General features: G+C 28.8%; 1 protein-coding gene across 1 annotated transcript in view; it reads right to left on the bottom strand.

The window, feature by feature from the left end:
- LOC136981441 (vasculin-like) overlaps positions 1 to 24506 on the bottom strand; it is a 76859-nt gene that overhangs the window by 15733 nt on the left and 36620 nt on the right. Inside the window, exons 4-10 of the mRNA XM_067277768.1 lie at positions 24304 to 24409; positions 21527 to 21665; positions 19792 to 19988; positions 11098 to 11220; positions 8943 to 9012; positions 8305 to 8418; positions 5529 to 5659 (exon numbers count right to left, since the gene is read on the bottom strand). Coding sequence (XP_067133869.1) covers positions 5529 to 5659; positions 8305 to 8418; positions 8943 to 9012; positions 11098 to 11220; positions 19792 to 19988; positions 21527 to 21665; positions 24304 to 24375 — 846 coding nt within the window. The 5' untranslated portion in view covers positions 24376 to 24409. The remainder of the gene's footprint in view (positions 1 to 5528; positions 5660 to 8304; positions 8419 to 8942; positions 9013 to 11097; positions 11221 to 19791; positions 19989 to 21526; positions 21666 to 24303; positions 24410 to 24506) is intronic.

Genomic DNA, 24506 nt, shown 5'->3' with positions numbered 1-24506 from the left:
AACTCTTGATTTATCACCAAAACGGGGTAGGCCAAGTAGTTTCGGAAAAATAGTATTGTCATCTTTACATGCAAAAACTTGGCCTATTACTGAAGAAAAATACAAAGATACGATGGATTTATCACCCTATGTACCACCCATTCATCACGAATACTTTAAAAATCTGCATTATCTAAACTAAAAAATATAATTATATGCATGCAACTTATTATTGAATATTTTTTCTTATTTTCTCAAGTTTTTCCTATAAAATTAACCTCTTAACAGTGAGGGACGATTATAATCGTCCAAGGAGATCGTGTGGCAGTGGTGAGGGACGACTATACTCGCTAAATTCTTTTCGGGGTATCGCCAAAAACTAGCCAAAAACTACCGCGAAAAAGAAATTCACATAAAAAACGAATTACGTAACAATAAAAAAAGACTTTTCTTTACTAGACAGAACTGTTTACAAAATCTTTTTCCCAAACGGTAATGAGAAAAAACACTTGAAAATATACTTTAAAAATTTCCCACATTTCTTCTCCACAACTAAGTGGGAGCCCGACACCTGACTGTTCCACTGTTGAAAGGTTAAATTTATTTTTTGTTTTATTGTAGCCTTTTGATAGAAGTTTGAAATGTTGAAAAAAAAAATAAATAAGTAAATAAATAAAATATTCAATTTTTTGCTATTAAATTGTATTTCATTCAAAGAAAATCAATGTTTTCAACAAATCATTGCATTTAAAAGTGAGGCAAGTCTATTGGTGCCTACCAAAACTATGATTTTTTTTCACCTAACATGGATAACCATTATTGCATATTAAATTTACACGAAATAAGACCACAAAAATTTAAGTCTATTACTGCTTATGAATATTTTTAAACCCATTCAAATGCAATCCATTAAATATCTAGCAATAACATAAAATGGACTTGCCCCACTTTTAAAATCAATGACTCATATAATAAATAAATTCAGAGATTTAAAATGAAAAATTTTGAGAAAGTATGGATTTGTTACATGACTAAATGCAGTAATTCATTTATCTTTTGCAATTATTGTAGTTTTAAATAGCATGTGTTGTGTGTAATGTAATTTTGTTTCACTGTTTTTTTTAGTAACTTTAGTAAGTTACTAAAAAAAAAAACTACATAAATTTTTGTTTCATATTTGAAAATGGGAACAGAAGTGAACAAAACATTACATCTTTCAGAAAAAGTATATATTGAATGTAATTTTGCAATAATTATACACAGTACAATTTCCTTAGAAATCATAGCAATTTATGTTGTAGATAATGTTTCTACACAATAAAAAGTGACAAAAATCTGACTAAATCAGACAAAAAAACTAGTATTAAAGTTCCAATTGAAGCTGACAAAAATTAAAGGCAATTCAAAATTGATCATAAGCATCAATATACTTTATATCCTTATGTAACAATAAGTCTGCACCAATATTTTAGCATTAATTAACTTGGGATGTAAAAGAAATAGCCACAAACATTTTGAAATATTTTGTTACAGACAACTCAGTTTTACAGAGGTCAGTTTATACTTACAATTATATATAAAATTTGTGAAAATTTTATATATAAACATATATAAAAGTTATCTTGATATCAACAATACAGAAATTCTCGACAGGACATCTTTACTTAGTAAAAATTTCTAAACAATTACTGAAGACTGTTATATTAAACAAACTAAGTAAAATTAGCTCAGAATTAGTATTTAGAGACAACTTTAGGAATTAGAAAAATAAAAGTTAGAAACTGAATTATGACTATTTACAAAAATATAAAATTTCGTGAAAAAGGATGTAAGATGGACTCGAAAATTTTATATTTTTGTAAATAGTCATAATTCAGTTTCTAATTGAAGATATCCTTGGGTTGTTCATGTTATGTTATTACTAGTGATGTAACGAATAGTATATTTGGCCTCAAGCCGATTGCCAATGACCGAATATTCGGCCAAACTATTCGGCTTGATTAACGCACGTACGAAAATTGGCGCGCAAACCGCATTATGGCAAAGATCGCGCACCGTGCTCTCTATTGGCCCGCTGTCACTACGATTTTTTCTTCCATTAGGTCTAAATTATTTAAATTAATTAATTAAATTATAATTACAGTAGAGACTCGTAAATCGGAACCCCGGTAATCGGAATCGCCGGTAATCGGCACGATTTTCAGTCGGACTGTGTCGTGCTGAATCGAACGTTTTTGATACTAAATTTACTTCTAAAGTATAATTTTCATGTTTTTATATTCTTCAATATATTTATTCTGTTTGTAGAAAATGCAGAAATAATTTTTAACGATACGATAGCCTCGATTATTATTATAAAAAATTTTCGTTAGGCTTAAAATCGACGAAAATTCAACACGAAGCGACACGCAACGGAGAAAAATTTGAACATCGGACAGGTTAATATATTTATTCGTACATAATCGGTAATCGGAAGAAATCCCTAATCTGAACAACCCCAGTCCCCAATTGATTCCGATTTTCGGTTCACTACTGTATTAAACTTAATATGAGATGGAGCCTAACGTCTACCTCTAGTGCCAAATTGGTTTATAATTTATGTAATAGCCGTAAATAGCCCGCTATGATTCGGCAGTTGTTGGTATTTAGATGTAAGTTATAACTTATAAGTTATTTTATTTGCAATCGATCATTTTAACTCTTTAATTAAACACTAAAATTTTGTTTTTACTACATATTTGTAGACTGAATAGTACCCTAAGGATATACTTTAGTGGTGACATAATATGGTCTAGTTTCTCCCCAGTTGTGGAACAGTTCAAATATATTATTGGGGAGTTTCTATTTGTGAAGTTTTGTGATATTTTGTTGCTATTGTTTTTGTCAATATTTTTAAAATTAACATGATTTCAAATGTTATCTTTTGTATATAATGAAAAATGCTCATTCTTTGCTTTATATATAAAATAAATTATATATTAGTTACTCATCTTCTAGAAATAGATAAATAATTCTTTCATTAAATACGATAAGTTTCAATAAAACGTTTCGTAACTCATTTTAAAATATCGTATAAATATTAAAATATACCCAAATACGAATATAACATAATTAACTAAACAATAACATTAATGCCCGATACATTCTAACCTACACGCCATCAATGCCATAAGATATCGGGCTAGATAAAGGCTATATTATTATTTAACTACGAAATAATTTAATACTAGAGTTAGATGCCATTTCTTATTAACTTTAATAATTATAGTTTAATGTTCAGCATTAATAAAAGTTACAAAAATGATTAATTTATTGTGTTTTTTGTTATTTCTTACTCCTGTTTTTAGGTATTCGGTATTCGGCCAAATAGTAATTAAATATTCGGTATTCGTCCGAATAGTGATTTAAATATTCGGTATTCGGCCGAATAGTGAAAAATAGGCCGAATACCGGATAGTAACCGAATATTCGTTACATCACTAGTTATTACGTGTGCTTTTATGCAAAAATAAAAGTGTTTTTGCACAGATATATCACAGACATCGTGCACACAGATATCACAAATAATAAATCAAATAACCTATATGACGGAAATGGTATTGTGTTCACAGGCTTAAGAACTAGATAAAAATTCAATAAAAAATAAATTTTATTTATATACAACTTTAAGTTATGTCTATAATTTATTTTGAAATTGACTCAGTATGCTTAAGCACATTCTCCTGTTTATTGGTTTTGCCAGACCAACTAAGATAATTTAATAATATTAACTCAACATATATCTTGAACTACTAATTATACATTTATTATTTGTCTGAAGCAATATGGACCGCTATAAACAACAATAAAATTAACAAGTAAAATGGCAAGGGCAATTTCTGGGACAAAATTATGTCTCAGAGCTTGACATGATCATTCAAACTTCGCTGGCCTTGGCCACGCCATCGTCCACAAGGCATTTTCTGTGAAATTAACCTATCCAATGTCGAAATTGCTGTTCATTGCGTGTTGCCCCAGGTTAATTTTTGTCGTTGCCTAACAAAAATTTCCTGTTTTTGAAAAAATAATCGTGGATATTGTATCATCTGAATTTTTATTATTTTGCACAAACAAAATAAATATATTAATATATGTAAAAACAAAAAAAAAAAAAAAATTATATTTCGGAAGTTACTTTTAATATAAAATTATAACGACTAGCACCATCTAGTTTCAAAAACATTCTGATGCTGAAGTGAGATATCTCGGGTCAACTGGTCAAGGTCAGCAGGTCACGACCAGAAAGGTAAATGGGTTTTATCAAAGATTCATTTGTCAAAATTCGATTTCACAATGTTTGCATTTTCAACCTCCCAATGATATACACATGCAAAAATCTCACACTATTGTCTGTTTGTAGAAAGATGTCACCATTTTGTATTTTATTTTGACTTTGTTCTTAGTCCCGAGTATCTACAAGTCTAATTTTTTTTTATGTGCGCATGATTTGGACACCTAATACTCTGTGCCAAATTGCAACTCCTGACATGTTCCCCTTATAACTCTAAGGTGTGCACCTGTAACGGCACCACAGTTTTATAAACATGACAGTCTTGTCAATAAGGACCATAATAAAATTAAAAGAAACTTATATTTTATCAAAGTCTTATTATAAAAGATTTCCTTTATTTAATCACCATTTTAAAGCATTTATATTTATTTTTATACAAATATACAATTTTTAAAAATTTTTTTAAAAATTTTAGTTTTAATTTAATTTTATTTTTAATCAACCTTTATAGAAATTCACATTTACTTTCACTTTTATAAAGGTAAATAAGGGTTTTTTTTTAAATTAAAAAAATATATTTTATCTTAGTCTTACAATAAATTTATTTTAATTTCAGTTTTTATTTATCACAAAGTTGATTCATCCATCATCCATAATCCATCATCCATCATCCATAATTGTAAGAAATAGTCAAAGATCTGTAATAAAGGACTGAGGAGGGGCAGAAGGCCCAAAATGCATTTCCTGTTATAATAAAGTTGGAATAGTCAATTACTAGTATGTTCCTTGTGATTTGTTCTCTCCAGCAAAATTTTTTTTAAAAGTTCCAGTAACTTATTAAAATAATTATGAAAAATTATGCTATATTAAAAGTTTTGCTTATCAATGAAAAAGTTTGCTTCTCAAACTCTACCTATGTAAACAGATTTTCAGGCATTACATATATCACATTTTCATATATTTCATGAAAATTCTTCATGCTTTTTCATAAAATTTGCATTTAAAAAAGAAAAGATTTTTGTTGTTAACATTATGAAAAAAAATCTGATATTTACAATGGACAAGAAAAATAAATACTATTCAGGATTTAAATTACTAGGTAGTAGAATTAATTAGAAAACCACAACAGGCAATTTGCTAATTCTTAACTGCAATATAATAATTACTTTTTTTTAAACATTTTCAATATATTACTAATTTTCTGAACTAATTAAACTTATTTATCATAAAAAGTTAATGAAATAAATATATTTAATATGATAATTATAACATATCTTACTTTAGAGGGAACTAATGTTCTATAAACAGAACTGTTAACACTGCTATTAATTGAATTCTTATTAACTGGAGCAATGATAACAGGGTGGGTATTGACTTTAGGACTTCCACACTGTGACTGCAAACAAGATCCTGTTGGAAAAAGTTTTTTAAATAAAAAACAAATTATATGTAAGTTAATATAAGGCTGTTCAAATGAAACAGATTGCACTGTATTAAACATATGATATCTAGTGGTCAAAACAGCAGCATTACAGTATATACAGCATAATGACAAGGTTGCATTAGATGCTATATAGAAAATTGCCAACTGCATTCAGACATGTCTTAACATGACAAGTTTGTGTATATGGTCCATACTTTCCATGGGAAGAGGAAGATTGATGAATGAACCATTCAGTTACAGCTGCTCTCATTCTGCTGTCAGACTGAAATCTGCAAGTCTAGAGAAATTTTTTAAAATGTCCAAAGCTGCAAGACAATATACATCAGGACTGTAAGGAAGATGCTGCATCACTTCAGATGGGAAGTTTTGCAGCATTCTTTTTCAGCCCCAATATGCTGTCTTGTGACTTCCATGTTTTCAGACCTTTCAAAACATTTCTCAAAGCTCATAGATTCTAGTCTGACAAAGTTCAAGCAGCTGTAATTGAAAGGTTCATCCAACAGCCTTCCTCTCTCTCTATGCAGAGGGTATTCACAAACTTGTACTACATGGAGACATGTCTGAATGCAAGAGGAAATTTCCTACAGCAGCTAATGTTAGTGGTAACCATATGTTTTATATGGTCAATCTTATGTTTCATTTGAATAACATTTACTATTTTTTTAATGTATATAACTTAAAAATTAGGTATAAAACAAATATCATCACAGAAATTATAAACTCAACACCTTCAGTACATTTTCCAGCAAAAACTTTAATAGAACAAACATTTTTGACCCATAAGAAGTCAAAAAATGTTTGAATGTTTGTTTCATTAAAAGTGAAATTTAAAAATCCTCATTCATCCATCAGAGACACACACACACACACGCGCATATATATAATATATATATTATATATATAAAAAACTTTTTCTTCTTTCCAGCAAAGTTTTTTTAATAATTTGACAAACATTTTTTGCTTGATTTATAGTCCATCATCAGATATGAAGCCAACTATAACAAGTATTGCATACTATTTTGGAAAACTGATTAACTCTATTGTGCATATACCACATTTAAAAATCTTTGATGAAGCATTTATAGGTAAGAGATGCAGGACACAGTTCAGGAATGATTCCATAAGCAACCTATCAACTTCTATGCATGTGGAATCAAACATATGGTATTACTGTAGGATGCCTTATGAGCCATGAGAATTATTCTGAAGATGAGTAACATTTACTTTGCTAATTAGGCCATTGGTTCATTTTCATTTGAATGAACTTTATATTTACCAAGGTTAATGAAGGATAAAAATTTTCAGGAACCATTCTAGCATTAAATTTTTCATGCTTAATTTTCATTACTTATTGAATTTATAAAAAAACATTTCAATTCCCTTATTGTGAAATACAAAACTCTCAACATACAACTCATAAAAAACTAAAGAAAATCAAATAAATCAAAATTATAATTCTTTAACAAAAAATATAACTGAAAATATTTCTGGTCTACAAAATATACCTATTAAAAAACCAGCAATGACAGTTTGTTTATAATTAATGGTAAAATATTTATACACACAGTTCATGTTGCTACTCAATTCAACAGAATCAATGATAATCTACTAATGTGAATATTACTGTCATTCACATTACAATGAAATATTACTAAACAGTGTTTCCTTGCAGTGCACATGTGAAAGAATGGACAACTTCATAATTTAACACATTAGACCTATCTGTAGATTTTTTTGCTAACAATCATCATTCATATTTATTCTTTATGTTTATATCTTTATATAAAAAGGTTGGTCTTTTTCAAACAAAATATCATCTCTTATTAATTTGATTAGCATTATATAACCAAAAGAAAATTCTTGCAGATAGTCACAATGGAAGCTATCCATGCTATATTTGGTGTTCTATGACAAATAGAAATGAAGTCTTCACATCAATCAATACCTGTTTGCTTGCTGTCATAGTAAATGTAACCCCCATCAACTCAAATACTCTCGTTTTCTATTGCAGTCTAACATGACAGCAGCTGTCATGACTTACTGGTAAGGATTCCATTGTAGGGGAAAAAAAAAAGCCTTCATATTTTCTAAATTATGACTGGTAAAGGATCTTGCTTCAAATGTTTGAACAACTGGCAACATATATGCTTAGTTTGAGAGAGTTGAGCAGTCAAACTACTTTTACACATTTCATAACTAACTAAATTTATTTAATTATAAATAAAAAAAGATGTCCTTAGAATGATAAAGTCATCTAGTTTAATTATATTTAATTATTCAAAGTAAATCTAATAAATTAAACACGAATGCATTTCAAAAGTAAGTTTTGATCATGCTTACAGTTTATAAAGATGAAAAGAAATAAGTTTTGTCAACACATTGTTGTCCCAAAAGATAACAAAAAAAACTTCAAACAGTAACAGTATTCTCATATTTGTCAGACAATTGTATCACAAAATATGCATGACAACACACACACTTCTTAATTAACAACTTTTGGTTATATTTAATTTGGAAAAGTCACAGTATAAAAAATTATATGGTTTAAAATCAAATTATAAGATCTTTTAGTTTTATGTTAAAACAGAAAAGTATTTTAATAGTTATTTACCTGAAGGACTTTTACTTCTTATATCAATTCCATTGTCTTGTTTGGAACCTCTCTTTACTAATTGAATTTTTTTTCCAATTTGACTACAGTGAACTTTTGCATTTCTTGGTTTTTCTGATTGATAAATAAGATACAAAAATGAGGTTAAATATATTAAATCAAAAATTTTATTTTAAAAATAACAATTTAATTTCATAATTACAACTTTAAGATATGCATAATACTAATACTGTCTGTGTCTATATGATGCATATAAATTTATTTCTTTATGTATAGATTATAACAGTTTATATTTTTTCCCCCTATTTATCTACAGTTAAATTTATAAAATATTCTTATCACTATAATGTTTGTAGTAATAAAGCATTTGTTTAAAAAGATGTTACATTAAATTTACATTTGCTTTGTGCCATTTTCTATTGTATTTATGTCATAGGATTACTGGAACTTTTAGCAAGGAGAGTAATTATTTTCATAGCTAAAATTAATTACATCAAAACATCTATATTTTATGGGAAACAAACACACACACACTTAAAGGATTAATGCTTATATAGTTATCTCTAATGATGCTTTATTAGTTCTAAAATAACTCATTATAAAAAATGTATGATCATAAACTTTATTATTATACATACCCCAAGCTCCACCATTAACTACTGGAGGTTGAAAAGTAGAATCAATAGATCCATCCCCTTGTAAAGAAGGCTACAAGACAAAAGAAATTACATTGTTAAATTTTTTCTTTTGATTTTAATTTGTAAGTAAAACTTTTTATTAATTATGAATTGCAAAAAGGCAAATGAAAAGCAACAGAAAAATTTAAAAAATGACTAGAATCACAATGGAACTGAAAAAAGAGATCGTTGAGAAATATGAAGGTGGCATGCGTGTTTGAGATTTAGCTGTTGCATATCATATTCCGAGAACGACGATATTGACAATCGTGAAAAATAAAGACATTATTAAATCTGCTAACGTTGCGAAAGGGGTTAAATCAATTTCAAAACAGAGATCGGAGACATTAGATCATGTTGAGAAATTGCTTTTGCTTTCGATAACTGAAAAACAATGTGCTGGTGACAGCGTATCAGAAGCAATTATTTGCAATTATTACTGTAATAACTTTAAAAATCTATAATAAAATTTATTCTTTTATTAATGCACTCAAACAATGTTTCAATTATTTTACAACCCTATGAATATACCATATCAAGAGGAGTTTTTTTTACATGAGACTGGATTAACCATTTTTACATTACTTCTTATGGGAAAGGTTGGTTTGGTATACGTCCTATTCAGTGTAAGTCCAAACATCAGGAACAGATTACGGTCGTATACAGAGATTCCACTGTACAATATGATAATTAGGATAATTCTCATTTACTTTTAAAGTAATTATAATGAAAACTTACTGGCAACACAGTTTTAACAAAGCAATGTAACCATGTTCATCATTGGTCAAACATTTGAGTTTCAAATCTTTAACATAGCATTTTACTGCATTTTGTAATAAATGGTGACCTGTTTTCTTTCATCTGTATATGTAGCAAAACAACCTAAGTCAAATTTATGGCAATTCAAGCAGAGTAAAAGCCAGTTCTTTACAGCTTGCAAATGAACATTAGAAAGAAGATTAAAACAAGAGAAAGGTGTATAGAACCAAACAACTAACATATAACAAAAAAGAGATTAATGTATTTCCAAAGAGACTAAAATTAAGAAGATCTAGTAAAAACAAAATTCCAGACCCAGAAACAGAAAATCTAGTCACTGAAGACAAGTCTGCAATGGAATGTAAATGAGCAAATATTCAAATTGGAAACAAAATCTTAAAAGTGACAAATTATGCAAGTATTTGTCACTTTCAATTTTTGAAAAATGATGTAAAAACCAATATCATGAAATGCAAATCCACTGTATGGTGACAGTAAACAGAAAATAATAAAAATAACAATTTAAACTTATGTACTTATTTATGGATCGTGCTAAACATTAAATTGTGGATTAGAATTATGATTGAGCTGTATTTTCATTTGTTTTTACTGGAATTAAAATGGCACTTGCAGTTTTTAAAGATATTTAAACTGAAATTTTTATCATATTTTATACTACAAATACTCAATTATCTTATAGTTTCTGTACTAAGGATCAATCATAGGTGTAGGATCTGTGATTATATCAGAATAATCACTTACTAACATTACTGTTAAAATATCTGATTGGTTTTATATATGTGTGAAAGCATTCTAATAGTTAAGATTTTAAATTAACCATATTAAAAGAACAATTACTATTTTACAGGGGTGGGCAAGCAAGAGTTCAGTGGGAGCCGCAATGTAGGTTTTGCAAAATGCATGGGAGCCACAGTTCTGTACTGTCGTGGCGAATAGTATGGTAAGGCGCGCGATTTTATTATATAATATAAAACAAATATTGAACTTTTTTAATAAACATATTTTCACAAAATTATAAAAATAATAATAAAAAACAGAAATTAACACTTTCAGCAAGAGCCGCATGCAGCTCTCAGAGCCACATTTGCCCATGTCTACTATATCATACTGAAAAGAGATTAGCAATAAGAAAATAAATGATTAATTGGAACATGTAAACTATAAGACTGTGTTCAATATGTCAACTATCAAGAATAATTTGCAGAAAATTCTACTGAAGACTAAAATTTTCAATTAAGTAGAATTTAAGATGATTTCAACTATCAGAATTATAGAATATTCTATAGATTTAAAATATATACTTCAGGAAATTTTGATAAAATATTTTTAAACTTACAAATTCTTGATTAAAAGTATTGCTTGTCACATCCATTCCTCTAATTTCAGGACAGTTACTGCTGATGTTAATAGCACCTTCCTTTCCTTTGGCTTTTTCATAAAGTGTCTGACTAACTCCAATCTAAAAACAAAACACATTTAATATACATAAAATTAACAATACAAAAAGAAATTATAATATAAATTATGAGACTATGTTTAGAAATAAAAAAAAACTTTTTTTTTAAATTTAGCATAAAATAGAATATCATAAACACTACTTAATTATATCTGAGCTATACTATTTTCAAAAGTTGTTTATCATAATATTTCCCTACATATTCTCTAGTGTTCTTATATTTCTTAATATTATGACTAATTAAATAATTAGAAATTATTGTGAAAGTAAGATAATTCCAAATGTTATTAGTTAAATAAACTAAGTGATTTTTTTTAAAATCCTGTAAGTGTATTCCATTAGTTTGAACTTTATAACGTAATAATCAAATCATATGATTAAAAATATAAATATTCATAGAAATAACAATTTAGGATAACTGTTAAGAGAAGTCACAAAATTAGACTAAATGAGTACATGAGAATAAACACAATTTGAAAATTTTAAGCATTCAATTCTAAGCATGCATGAATGTCATGGAGTTTTTCAGATAATTATACTCTATAAAATCAAAGACAAACCTTTAAATCAGGTTGCATACAATATTTATGCATGTATAGGCTGCATTTTTTTTTTTTTTTTTTTTTGGTTACTGTTACCTTAGGTGCCAAGATGGTGGTGCTTCCAGTAATCTCGAGTTACATGAGGTACTGATGATAGAGGGAGCTCTCTGATAATAGTGTGACGAAATTTGAAAATACATTGAACATGATGTAAAATGTGATTATGAACAGATATGCAAATTTGTTAGATTTGGCATTGTAGATGGTAGTTTATCGTGAAAATATGCTAATTAACATGTAGGTAGACAATACAGACAGTGTTGCGTTGTATGTGTAGAAGAATATTTGATTATTTTTTTTACAATATTTTTTTCCAAAAAAGTTAAATAGGTAAATATATTTTTCTTAAACAATATTTTTTGAGAACTCAATTTAAATATCATCATAATTTGTTGTTAAATTTCAACTTTTTTTAGTTTTTTGCTAATACTGTGACAATGTGTTCTGTAGAATTATGTTCCAATGGAAATTTGGTTAGGTTGTACCAACCCGTAAATGCTATCAGCTAATGGAAAATGAATATTTGAAATTAGGTTAGGAACATGATAATGTTAATGCCTATAAATTTGCTTGAAAGGTAGTGTTAATGTTACCTATGGAAAGTGAACACGGCAGCTTGTCTCTGAAACAATGGGGACGCTCGTACTAACCTAACCTATTCTAACAAATTATCGTAATTATTGCCAACCAAATTATTAGAATAGGGATAATTTATTAGACTAGGTTAGGTTAGGTTAGTATGTGCATCCCCACTGTTTCAGAGACGAGCCGCCATGTTTGCTACCATAGGTTACATTAACCGTGGTGGTCTTTTGTCGTTCCTTTGGCAATATCTTTGTCTGGAATGTACGGCAACTGGATAGTGTGGCATTTGGCACTATCTGACTCATACATATGTTTGTTTATGTATAAAAAAACCTGGAGAAAGATTCCAAATTTTTGCAAAAAGATTGGCTATGATAAATCCTGGAACTGGAAAAACACCAAAATCTATTCTGTCTGCACCAGTGTCAAGTTTTAAAAATAAGGAAACACAGAAAACAGAAAAGAAAAAGAAGAAGCAACAACCAATTCGAATACAAAGACAAAGAAAAACATGTCTAAAAGTGTAGCAGAATTGACAAGATCAGGGAGGAAAAGACCTGCAACAAGTGCTGAATAATTGACAAAATCAGGGAAGAAATGTAGGTTCGAACAAAAAAAAAGAAGTGTTAATGTGAGTAAATTTCAATTTATTTTACTATGGTAGTTCATTACAGTTTGGGAGTCATGTGATCTTTGATCAAATTATCGCTTACAGCGCAGTCTCCCAAATAATCCAATATGGTGACCGAAAATGCCGCCATCTTGGCACCCAAGGTAACATTAACCTTTTTTTTAAATAAAAATTAGGGTGTAGCCTATATTCAAGATAATGAATAATTTTAAATAAATTTAGTCATCACTTCATCCCTTTGTTTGGAATTTGCAGTGTTACCACATTTCTGTATATCTGCGTCTCAACTCTCGCCCCTTGGCAGGATTCTGAGATTTTTATTTTTTTCTGAGTATATCATTTCAGAAATAGGGTATGGTTTATACATGCATAAATACAGTAATTTGGATGGTTCTTTTTGTATGAGGACATTGGTAAATTATAAACTATGAAGACAATTATGTAAAAAAAGAAGACTTCAATTATGTTTATATATTAATGAAAAACAATATTTCTCTCGATAATATTAATTACAGAATGTGTCAATTATGTAGAGAAAATCAAAGCTCAACATAATAGACTGTATACTTTAAAAACTGTCACAAAAGTTGCATTGGTTTTGTTGACATTGAACTTCAACACAGAACATTCAACTGTGTTAATTTAGTAAATAGCATCAAATGTAATTTTTGATGCTATTTACTAATAGTTCTTAGATAGCATACCTCTATCTGTGATCAAATAAAAAGAAAACTTGAAAAGAGATACAAAAAGGAGTATGGCAATGTTGTGAGCTAATTACATTTATATATATTCATATCTTAAAATTTACTTAGGGGCCATCCATAAATTAACCCTTTTGCGACCAGGGTACCGATCTATTGTAAGCCTAATTGTTAAGCAAAAGGGCCAGGGTACCGATTGATCGTTACCCTGTTAACAATCGATTTTTATAAAATTTATCGACAACATATATCAGCACTTGACGGCAGCGTCTTGTTTATCATCTGTTTCACATATTTTTGTCCAGGTGGTGTTTTGTTGACTTGAAAAATTTTAATCATCTTTTTTTTTCTTAATTTTTCATTTTCTGATAATTTTTTATTTCATTTTTAGCATATTCATGCAATAATATTACTATAATAAGTTCATTCATGCTATAATAAGTTTATTCAGCTATAATATGTTAATGCATTATAAATATTCAAGTTATGACCTTCAGTTTTGATATTTTATATATGTTTTTAATTTTTAATTTTTATTTTAATTGAAAATATCAGCAAATGTTACATCTATTGCTACTAGTAATCATATGTTTATTACAAAAATATATAATCTTGTTTGATATGAAGTGAATAAAGTATATTAGTTCATTATATTAGTTGAAAGCAGAATAAAGTTTAGATTTCAAACAAATGTTGATATAATGTGCAATAATTTCACAACGAATAAACGTACATGCATAAATGTTCTATCAAATTGCACAGAACAATATTCTACATTGTTCTGGCTCAGTGCCAATAAGAATGAAGTAACCAGACAATGTTAATTTTGACAAAAAGTAACAAATTTTCAAGTTTGAATGTCAGTTATGATAAAAAAAAATAATCTTTCTCATAAATTTTTCTAATAAAATTTATTGAAAATTATTGTATTTAAGACTAAAGATATTAGTAAATGTACATAATTTTTTTCGTATGAATATAATGATAATTTGATTTTTTGTGAATTTTTAAATAAATATTGCCTGACTGACCTATATTGCCCTTGGTCGTTTTTCAAAATAAATGTAAACAAGGGGCAAGGCAAACAGGGGCAAAAGGGTTAAGGTATTTTGGAATGGATGGGGTCAAGGATTTTTTACGATTTCTTACTCAGGGTGGGGGGGGTAATAGATCTCGTCTTACATAATATTCTTATTTTTTGATCTCGTTGAGTGGTGGAGTTTTAATTTTGGTTTTAATTGGACGGTTTCTGTTAAGAATGCTTGTTGTACTAACACCATCTCATGTGACGTGATAGAATAATACACGTAAAAATGCAAAAAATAAACTTAGATGATGTTTACCAAAGATTCTTCAAGTCATATAAAAAAGCACATGCTGATAAGAAGTGATAGTGTACAAAAAGATGTAAATCTTTATGGACTGAAGCAAAAGCTCGATACGGCACTGATACGAAAAGGTTCACTACTTTTATACAATGTATAAACCATTATGACACTCAAGATAAGAATAGAAAAGCTGGCTTATTGTCATATTTTAGTAAGGTACTTACTAAAATACAACAATAAGCCAATTTTTCTATTTTTATGTAAAGTAAAGTAGTGAACTGTTTCATATCAGTGCCATATCAAGCATTGTATATTAAGTTGCTTTCTATACTTTTTTTGCTTTCTTATCAATAAAGCATTATGAACTTGATATATATATATATATATATTTTTTTTTTATGAAACAATCATTATAACCTAGTCAATCAAAAGAAAGAGTCTGAAATTGTTGCAAAAATAATAACTAATTTGGTCCCTAACCAACATGATAATACTCCTCTTCCTACTACAAAAAGCATCGATGTTAAGTCTACTGTTGAAAATAGTGTATCTTTGCCAAAAGCTCATAAAAAAATATACAAAGCTCCAGCTCAAGATGAGGCCACTGAAAAAGTTACAAATTTAAAAAATAAATTGAACATTCAGCTTTTAGCTTGACATGCCAATCTAGGAGGAGACACATCACTAAATGATATTTAAAAAACCAAAAATGAACTGGGTATAGCCAAACAGAATTTGATTTAAAAAAAACAAAAAAATGCCAATTACCAGCAAAAATTCAGAGCTGCTCGAAAAAACAAGCTGAAATTAATATGTGAATCTAATGTGGCTGCAACTTCAATTTTAAAATTAAAAAAAAAAAAAAAAATGCTGGGAGACTGCGCATCGAAGAGGAGAAGCCGGTTTTGTTACAAACTATTACAGAAATAGCTTCTTTCAGAGGTGCAATGCACGATCGTCACCACACAGATGAAATAAGAGTATGTAAAACTCTCAATGAGTTGCATACAAAGCTTTTGGAAGATTATTTCAATTTATCTAGAAGCACTATATATTTGCAACTTCTTCCGTGAAATTCTAATACCATCGAAGGAAAAAGACATGTAACAAAAAGAAGAATTTTAAACATCAGTGCTATCTAATCCTAAAAAATACAATATGGAAGATAAATGGGTTAAAGAAATAGAAAAAGCTTCAAGCTAGATTAATGTAGTAGAAGTATAAGAATTACAGAAGACCAAATAAAATTTGCTATATGAAAATTAATGAACTGGAAATCACCAGGAATAGACAAAATTGAAAATTACTACATTAAATATTTGATTAGCATTCACAAACACTTCGCCGTATTATTTACAAATATAGTCTCAGGAACAGAGATATTAGAAGATTGGTTCACTACAGGTAAAGTCATACTTATACCCAAAAATGAAAATTCCGAAGATCTGAAAAAGTGGAGGCCTATAGCGTGCCTGCCAAGTATGTACAGTACAAATTACTTACCGCCGTACTAGCTAATGTACAGTACTTTATGACCACTGCTATGAGAATGGCATAATAGCAGAAGAAGAAAGAGGGTGTTGCCATAGAGCCAGGGGTTGTAAAGATCGCTTAATGGTCAATAAAGCAATATTGGAGGTTGCACACCAATCTCAAAGAAATCCAAGTATGGCATGGATAGACTACCAAAAAGCCTAAGGTAGTGTATCACACGAATGGCTCCTTAAAATTCTTGATACCTATAAATGCCCATCTGTGGTTAAAAGATTCCTCCAAATGACTATGCCTACATGGAGAGTGATCATGACTGCATGTGGCTCCCAAGATTCAATCACTGCTCAACCAATCTACATAAGACGTGGGATATTCCAGGGCGATTCTCTCTCACCATTGTTGTTCTACTTGGCTATAAACTGAAAGATAGTATCTGGTTTAATCATCTTTTATATAAGGATGACCTTAAGATTTATACAAATAGTAGAAATAATCTAAAAGTATTATTGGATAGCGTCGAGATGTTTACAAATGATATAGGAATGGGATTTGGACTGGATAAATGCAAAGTAATACATATAACTGCAGGACACAAAAGCAGTGCAGTTGGAGAAGGACATATACTACTGAATGGATAAACTTTTGAGCAACTTGCAATAGGTGATAAATACAAATATGTAGGAGTGCACGAATCAGGAAAAATAGAGCACAGTATTATTAGGGAACAGATAACAAAAGAATATTTTAGAAGGATTACAAAACTTTTAAACACACACCTTAACTCGCATTATCTAATAAAAGGTATAAATACGTATGCTATTGCGGTCTTACTTTACTCATTCAGTATAATCAACTATAAAAATAGTGATCTAAAGAAAATAGATGTCAAAACACGAAAGCTACTAGCAGTTAAAAAAGCACATCAGCAAAAAGCAAAGTAAAAAGGCTGTATTTGCCAGTAAATCAGGGAGGAATATAGAGTATATGTATAAAGCAGTAATAGTTAAATACAACCAATACCTAAAAGAGGAAAGTGATCATCTGATTAAAGTAATAGTAAAGCATGATATAGGTAGGGATAAATAAATACTCAATAATAAAAGAAGCACAAGAGATAGAAGATGAATTACATTTACCACAAGGAAATACACATACAGACAAAGAAATTAAAAAATCAATAATAAAACGGCATAATGATGTATGGAAAAGCAAACAATTACACGGTCAATTTCCCAAAAGGGTATTGCATTAGGGCAATATAGACAGAGCTTGTGTTTGAATGGATTAAAAAGCAACAAATAGCCCCAAGAATTGAATCATTAATATTTGCTGTACAGGACCAGGCTATAATGACACGACAATATCAACATGACATATTAAAGGAGCCACTGGATGGGAAATGTTGCCTTTGTAAGACCAAAAATGAGACCATGCAGCACATTATATCAGGATGTGAAAAACATCATAACAACCTTGCCCAGTACGTCTACTGGTGCCTGGCCCAAAATCATAAAATAGAAGTTCCTAACCAATGGTGGAAGGAAACATTAATCCAGCCACAAGTTAAAGAAAATGGTACGGCCAAGATCTTATGGGAAATGCCTGTCCAAACTGATGTCACTGTATCTCACAATAGGCTGGATTTAATTTATGTTGATAAAAATTGCAATAAAACATTCTTAATAAATATAACTGTACCATCAGATTACAACATTGGTGCTAAAGAAATTGAAAAATTAAGTAAATATCATCTTTTGAAATCTGAAGTTAGCCGTCTATGGAATACACAGACGACTGTCATCCCAATAGTACAAGTAATAGGAGCAACAGGAATAGTAACGAAAAACATAAAGAAATACATAGATCAATTAGAATCCAACATTGACATTAGCATTCTTCAGAAACTTGCAGCCATACACACATCCTTTATACTCAGTAGCGTGCTTAATAATACTATCTTTGTGGTCAACACACCAGATCCACTCAAGCATAATACGCAGCAATCATCAGATATGCATCATTCATCAGTTAATCCTAAGTTACCCAATACAACTGTTGAGACTAGTACACAATGCTCATCTGGAAACCTTTTAAGAAGAGGAAAAGGGAGGAGAAGAGGAACTACTTGCATGTAAAGTGCATCTAATGCAGTAAAGGATGGAAACAGATACCTTCTTTCCCATGGGTTATGGGATAAGGTATTTTTTACTCCGATGTAAATCATATAGAACTATAAAATAATAATAATAATGATAAAAATATAAAGCATTATTACAAAATCTGTTTCAGAAAATCTAGTAGTTACAATTTGTATGTACTGTACAATACATCTCAATCACAATTGATAAATTTTATCTAATATATGAATAAACAAATCCATATAATATTCTATAAAGTTTTATCATAGAAAGACTAAATAATAAAGATGAATCATAATAATCATAAATTATGATTATATTATAAATCATTATAATGATAGTTATTAAGGTCAGACTCCAACCAAATACTGAATTGGCTATTCTACTCCAACCAATTCTATTGGGCTATATCTAGCCCAATACTAAAACCAATCTAAAACTAAATACTAAAACCAATTTGGCACTAGAGGGAGGCATTAGGCACCGTTTATTAACTTCAATAATTATAATTTTAATTAATTAATTTAAATAATTGAGAATTACTGAAAGAAAAAAAAAATTGGCCAAGAGCGGGACTCTAACCCACAACTCCTGATTACCATGCAGATGTGTCCAGATAGTGTGTAACATTTGGTTGGAGTCTAGCTTTATAGTATATCAGGTCTAGGAATGTTATTTATAATTATTAAGATCTTTATAAGATATTCTGCACATAATTCAATTATAAAACTAGTTTTCACAATGAAACTATGCATAAATCAACAATTTTCTAATTCCTAAATAATTATATTAATGATTATCAAATTTATCTATGTGAATCAATATATTAAAGTTTTTTTAATGTAGAAGTCATTTAAGCAAGAACAGTAAACAGATCATAATTAACATATAATAAAGTTTAAATACCATAAACGATACGAAGAATACACTGAGTTCAGCGTTATATACACATTTGCTTGTCGCAAGTACTTTCGACGAACCTTATTGTCAATTTCGTATTTCAGATTCTTCGTATGTCAAAACACGTTCAGATTCTTCATATCGTTTATACAGTATTTGGCATGAATCATAGTGATATTTAAGTTTAAATACCTTTGTGTAAGAAGGGATATCACGAAAATCATGCCTGCTATGTGGCCTTCGTAAAAGTGAAGGCTGAGAATTTGAGAGAGAGCTGTTGTTATAAGAAGAATTAAACAGACGAGTACAATTTCCAGGACCTTGTGATTCATCAAAATCAATAGAATGATGTCTTGATGGAAAATATGGTTTTCTTTCTCCAGAAAAACCTATTATAACAAATTTTCAAAAGATTAATTGTATATTGTTTTAAATAAATATTTTAACTTACATTAGTATTAATATTGGAAACTTTCACAATAATAATAATAATAATAATAATGTTAATAGCATAAACTGACTTGACTGACTGATAAAAATAATATGTTTATGAATGCAATGATATTGCAATTGTATTTTAAAATACAATTGCAATATCATTGCATTCATAAAAATATTATTTTTATAAAGTATTAAATATAAGTGTATATTTTAATCAATAATGATCAATGCTTGATCCATTAAACTTCTTTACATTTTTTCCAGGTTTTACACCCAATCTGGAGCTTCACAACATTAGGTATTTTCTTAATGCTCCAAAACACATTTATAAGTGAAATGAAATAATATATTATTATTATTTAATAGAATTTATTAAGTCACAAAGCTTCTGAAAGTAAAGGTTTATCACAATGTATTATTGTAACATCTGCAGCTAGAAATTTTTTTCAGAACTTTATGCTTAGTTCTGCACATTAAGTTCATTAAGTGTGTTCTCACTTTGGGATTTCACAAAACAGTAATCATAATTCTATTGAGACCGTATTCTGCTGTCATCAAATGAAGCAAATAAGGATCACCAAAAATTTCTAGAAATATTTTACAACATTAAGGATGATTAAGAAAGAATTTCCTGTTTAAGATTCAAATCTCAAATTGGAAATTATTTTTTGTTATTAAATCATTATATTGACTAGTGGCAAGTTTCTATACTTTCCACACAATATGCTATACCATAAAAGATTAAACAAATATTTTTCTAGATTTACAACTGAAGATCATTATAAAACTAGGATGAAGACATTAATATAATAGAATAGGTAATGCATACACCAGTGGTTCCCAAAGTGGGTGCTACTGCCTCCCTAGGGGGTAATAAATAAATCTACGGAAGTGAAAAGAAGGCCGCGTTTCTTTATGCAGCGAGAGTGTAGCAAAATGACGTCATGAGCAGTGTTGGCCAATTAGAAACCAGTTCCAGTATGTTCACTATAAAGCGCTTCTTGAGCGCTGCATAAAGAAATGCGGCCGAAGCAAAGGTCAACTAGGGGCAGTGGAAGCAGGTAATCCTGACCAAACAGTGACCATAGGCAAGAGTTGGGTCACTGACTTTTCCCTTTTTCCATTAAAATAGGTAAGATACATTATGTCAATGGTTTCCAAATGTAGAGAACAACATATGGTAATAACACAAAGCGTGACAATTGTAAAAAAGCTTTTCTCACAACAGAAACCAGGTTGGGGCATTAAATATGGTTGGGTATAAGTTTATGGAACAAAGAGGCAATGGCTGGAAGAATTTGGGAATCACTGGCAACACTATAAATATTAATTCAACAATAAAATAACTTTTCTTTTTGTTGAATGTTATTCTTTGTTCAAAGACATTAATAAAATTTTAGTGCATTCTGATCAACTCAGATGTAATAAAGTGGAAAACAAAAATTGCAAGTTTTATAACAAAAAAATGTTAATTTTAATTACTCACTATCTCTTTCTCTCCGTGTATCTGGGAAATATTGTTGCTTAGGAGTTAGAGAATCTGTTTCTCTACTTCGTCTTCCATATCCTCGATGGTCATCTTTTCGGCTAGTATGTCCACCTCGCTCACTATCTGCACCAGTTAACTAAAATATATAAATCAAAAAATTTATAATTCTGATATTTAAAATTGATCAATCTTACAAATAACTATCTACATTAATGATGTTAATGTTTGATAAAAGTGGGAAGTTAACATAAAAAATGTGTACAATTAGACACACACTTAAGTTTCTTCAGAATATAATATTAAAACTCATTTTTATATTATTTGTTCCTCTCAGATAAATAAATGATTGCTGCACTGAAATTTTACTTCAGTGCATCAGCATTTTTTCAAAGAGACTATACCAGATTTTCTAAGAATCAAGAAAAATTATTATGTAAAAGATTATTGTATTAATAATTCATAACATGAAATATTAATATATTTCATGTTATGAATTATTAATACAAATAATCTTTCCGTGTATTATAATTTTGCACAGATATTATGAATAGTGTGTTTAAAAGTGAATTTGAAAGTAGTTATGTGATAATGTATGTTACCTGTGATTTCAATTTGCAATTGCCAACTTTTCCTTTGTCTAAACTTACCAAGAGCATCTTAAAAAACATGAAAAATCTTTTCTGCACTGCATACATACATACATATTCCTCTGTTAAAATAATTTTTTTGAAATATTTAAAACTATATGTATGCCTCACTTTTTTAGTTTTCTGTTCATTTTCTTGCATCAATCCACACTGATATTATTAGGCAGTTCTTTGAACTTTTACCTTAAAAGCTGACAATTTTCCAATAATTCCTATCCATCTACAAAATGATTCTCAGAACTATTTATAAACTATCTATCTATTTTAGCATATGTTAATTTTTTAAAGTGAATAAAAAGTGATCAACTCTTAAATCTGTATTATTGGATACAGTAGACAATATCCAATAAAATAGACACACAACTTTCTTAGTGAAGTAAACAATGACGACATTGGCAACAATTACTTTATTTACTATTTATATATTTACTCTACATCTAGTGGCAATCACTCTGGTTAAAAGCCTTGTTGCCACATTGAGCTCATCTCAACTCCAGGTGGCTCTTTAAACAATTATACTACAGATATTACGAACATTAAAATCTTTTCCTACTTAATTTTGAATTCATTGTAGCAATTTACTATTATTATTATTATTATTATATATTTTATTGTTGTTGTTTGATAAATAAATAAAAATGGAGCAAACCAATGAAAAACTTATCATTTAGTAGCTATTTCACATTTTCAATGCAGTTTAGGTAGTTCTGTCACAAATATTCCTTTCTTTTTCCATTTTAATTATTTATTATTACATTTACAATAAACTTCAATGGTATTTTCTTATATATAAAAATTGCATCTTGTTTTCCTTATAGTCAGTGCTTTTGTCTTTGTTAGCATTCAGTTAGGCACATTCCATATCTTCAGTAACATTCACTATACAAACAATTTTTACAATTCATTTGTTGCCCACAAGCAAAACTATATCAACTGCAATTTGATTTGATTGTGTATATCACATAATAATAATAATAATTCTGTTTAAATCTATATAAATGGACAAACTTTTATTATACAAAAATTACTTAAAATAATTTGATATAGACCAAGCCTGATGTCGTCATAAATGATTCTGCTGATTTTAATCAGGTCATAGCATGATTAATTATTAAGATATTATGTGATTCAGATTAACGGTATAGATTTGCAATCTTGTGTTAAATTTAATAATTAGAAAGTAATTATTTACTTTAAATTTAACACAAGATGGCAACTTAACCACCTGCCTTTAGTCCAAATTGAATATCTTTATTGATTAGCCTCGTTTATTACTTAAAAAAATAAAAATGCTTTTATAAAATAATAAACAGGACTTCTACAACTAATATTTTTGAAATATTTAATCTTGATCTTCAAATGTTTCAATTCCAACTTTTACAAATTGAATACGTTTATGCTATGTGATTCAGAGCACATTTAAAACAAACTAAATGCATCCTTTAGTAAACCAGCATTGCAAGATTACTTGAACAATAAATTATTTTTAATATATTTTAAACAATAAATCATGATATTAAATAAAAATATTTCTGAATTTGAGCAGTAGAGCATTCTGTATACAAATAGCAGAAATAAGTTATTACTTTTAGCTTAAGAGCAATCTTTGATGTTTATTTAATGTTACACTGTTATTATAATGCTATAAACAATAAGTTACAATATTATCCTTATCATGTGAAAAACCAGTTAGAGCCATACCAGACAGACTGAAAGCTATTATAAAGTATAAAGAGTACCAACAAAATATTAAAAATTAAAAATATGATATGTAAACCTTAAATTTGTATGAACAATGAAAAGTGCATGAATTTTAATTTGACATTATTTTGTCTTACTGAAAAGAAAAATTTTTCTTTATAATTAATAAAAGAAACAATATTTATTTTTTTAACAGCACAAGAGTTGTCTGTAATTTCTTAACATAGTATGTTATTTCATTAAATATAAAAAAAACATTAGATTTTAATAAAACTTTAAATTTTCTAATTATTAACCAATTTGTAATTGACGTAACTAAATAATCTATGATTTATGTTTTACTAATAAAAAATTGAATCAATTGCATCATAAAAATGATTAGATTGCATTGCTATTCCAAGAGAAATAATTTAAAAAATTACTTACAAAGTTTTCGTAAGTGGGTATCTTAAGCCAAGCTGGTGCAAAATCATGAGCAGGCGCGTTGTTATTCGCCATCAGTGGTACAACCTCTGGCACACCATGACAGGTCCTGAATTAAATAATTTCAATATCAATGTAATTGCAAACTTGATAAGTTTACTTTTATACAGTGCTGCAGAATAGTTTAACTAAGTTATTTTCTTGTT

Source organism: Centruroides vittatus, unplaced genomic scaffold (genome assembly GCF_030686945.1).
Source record: "Centruroides vittatus isolate TY-2023 unplaced genomic scaffold, ASM3068694v2 contig_754, whole genome shotgun sequence".
NCBI lineage: Eukaryota > Metazoa > Arthropoda > Arachnida > Scorpiones > Buthidae > Centruroides > Centruroides vittatus.
The sequence above is the reverse complement of the archived record's forward strand: the minus strand, read 5'-3'. Positions and strand labels throughout refer to the sequence as shown.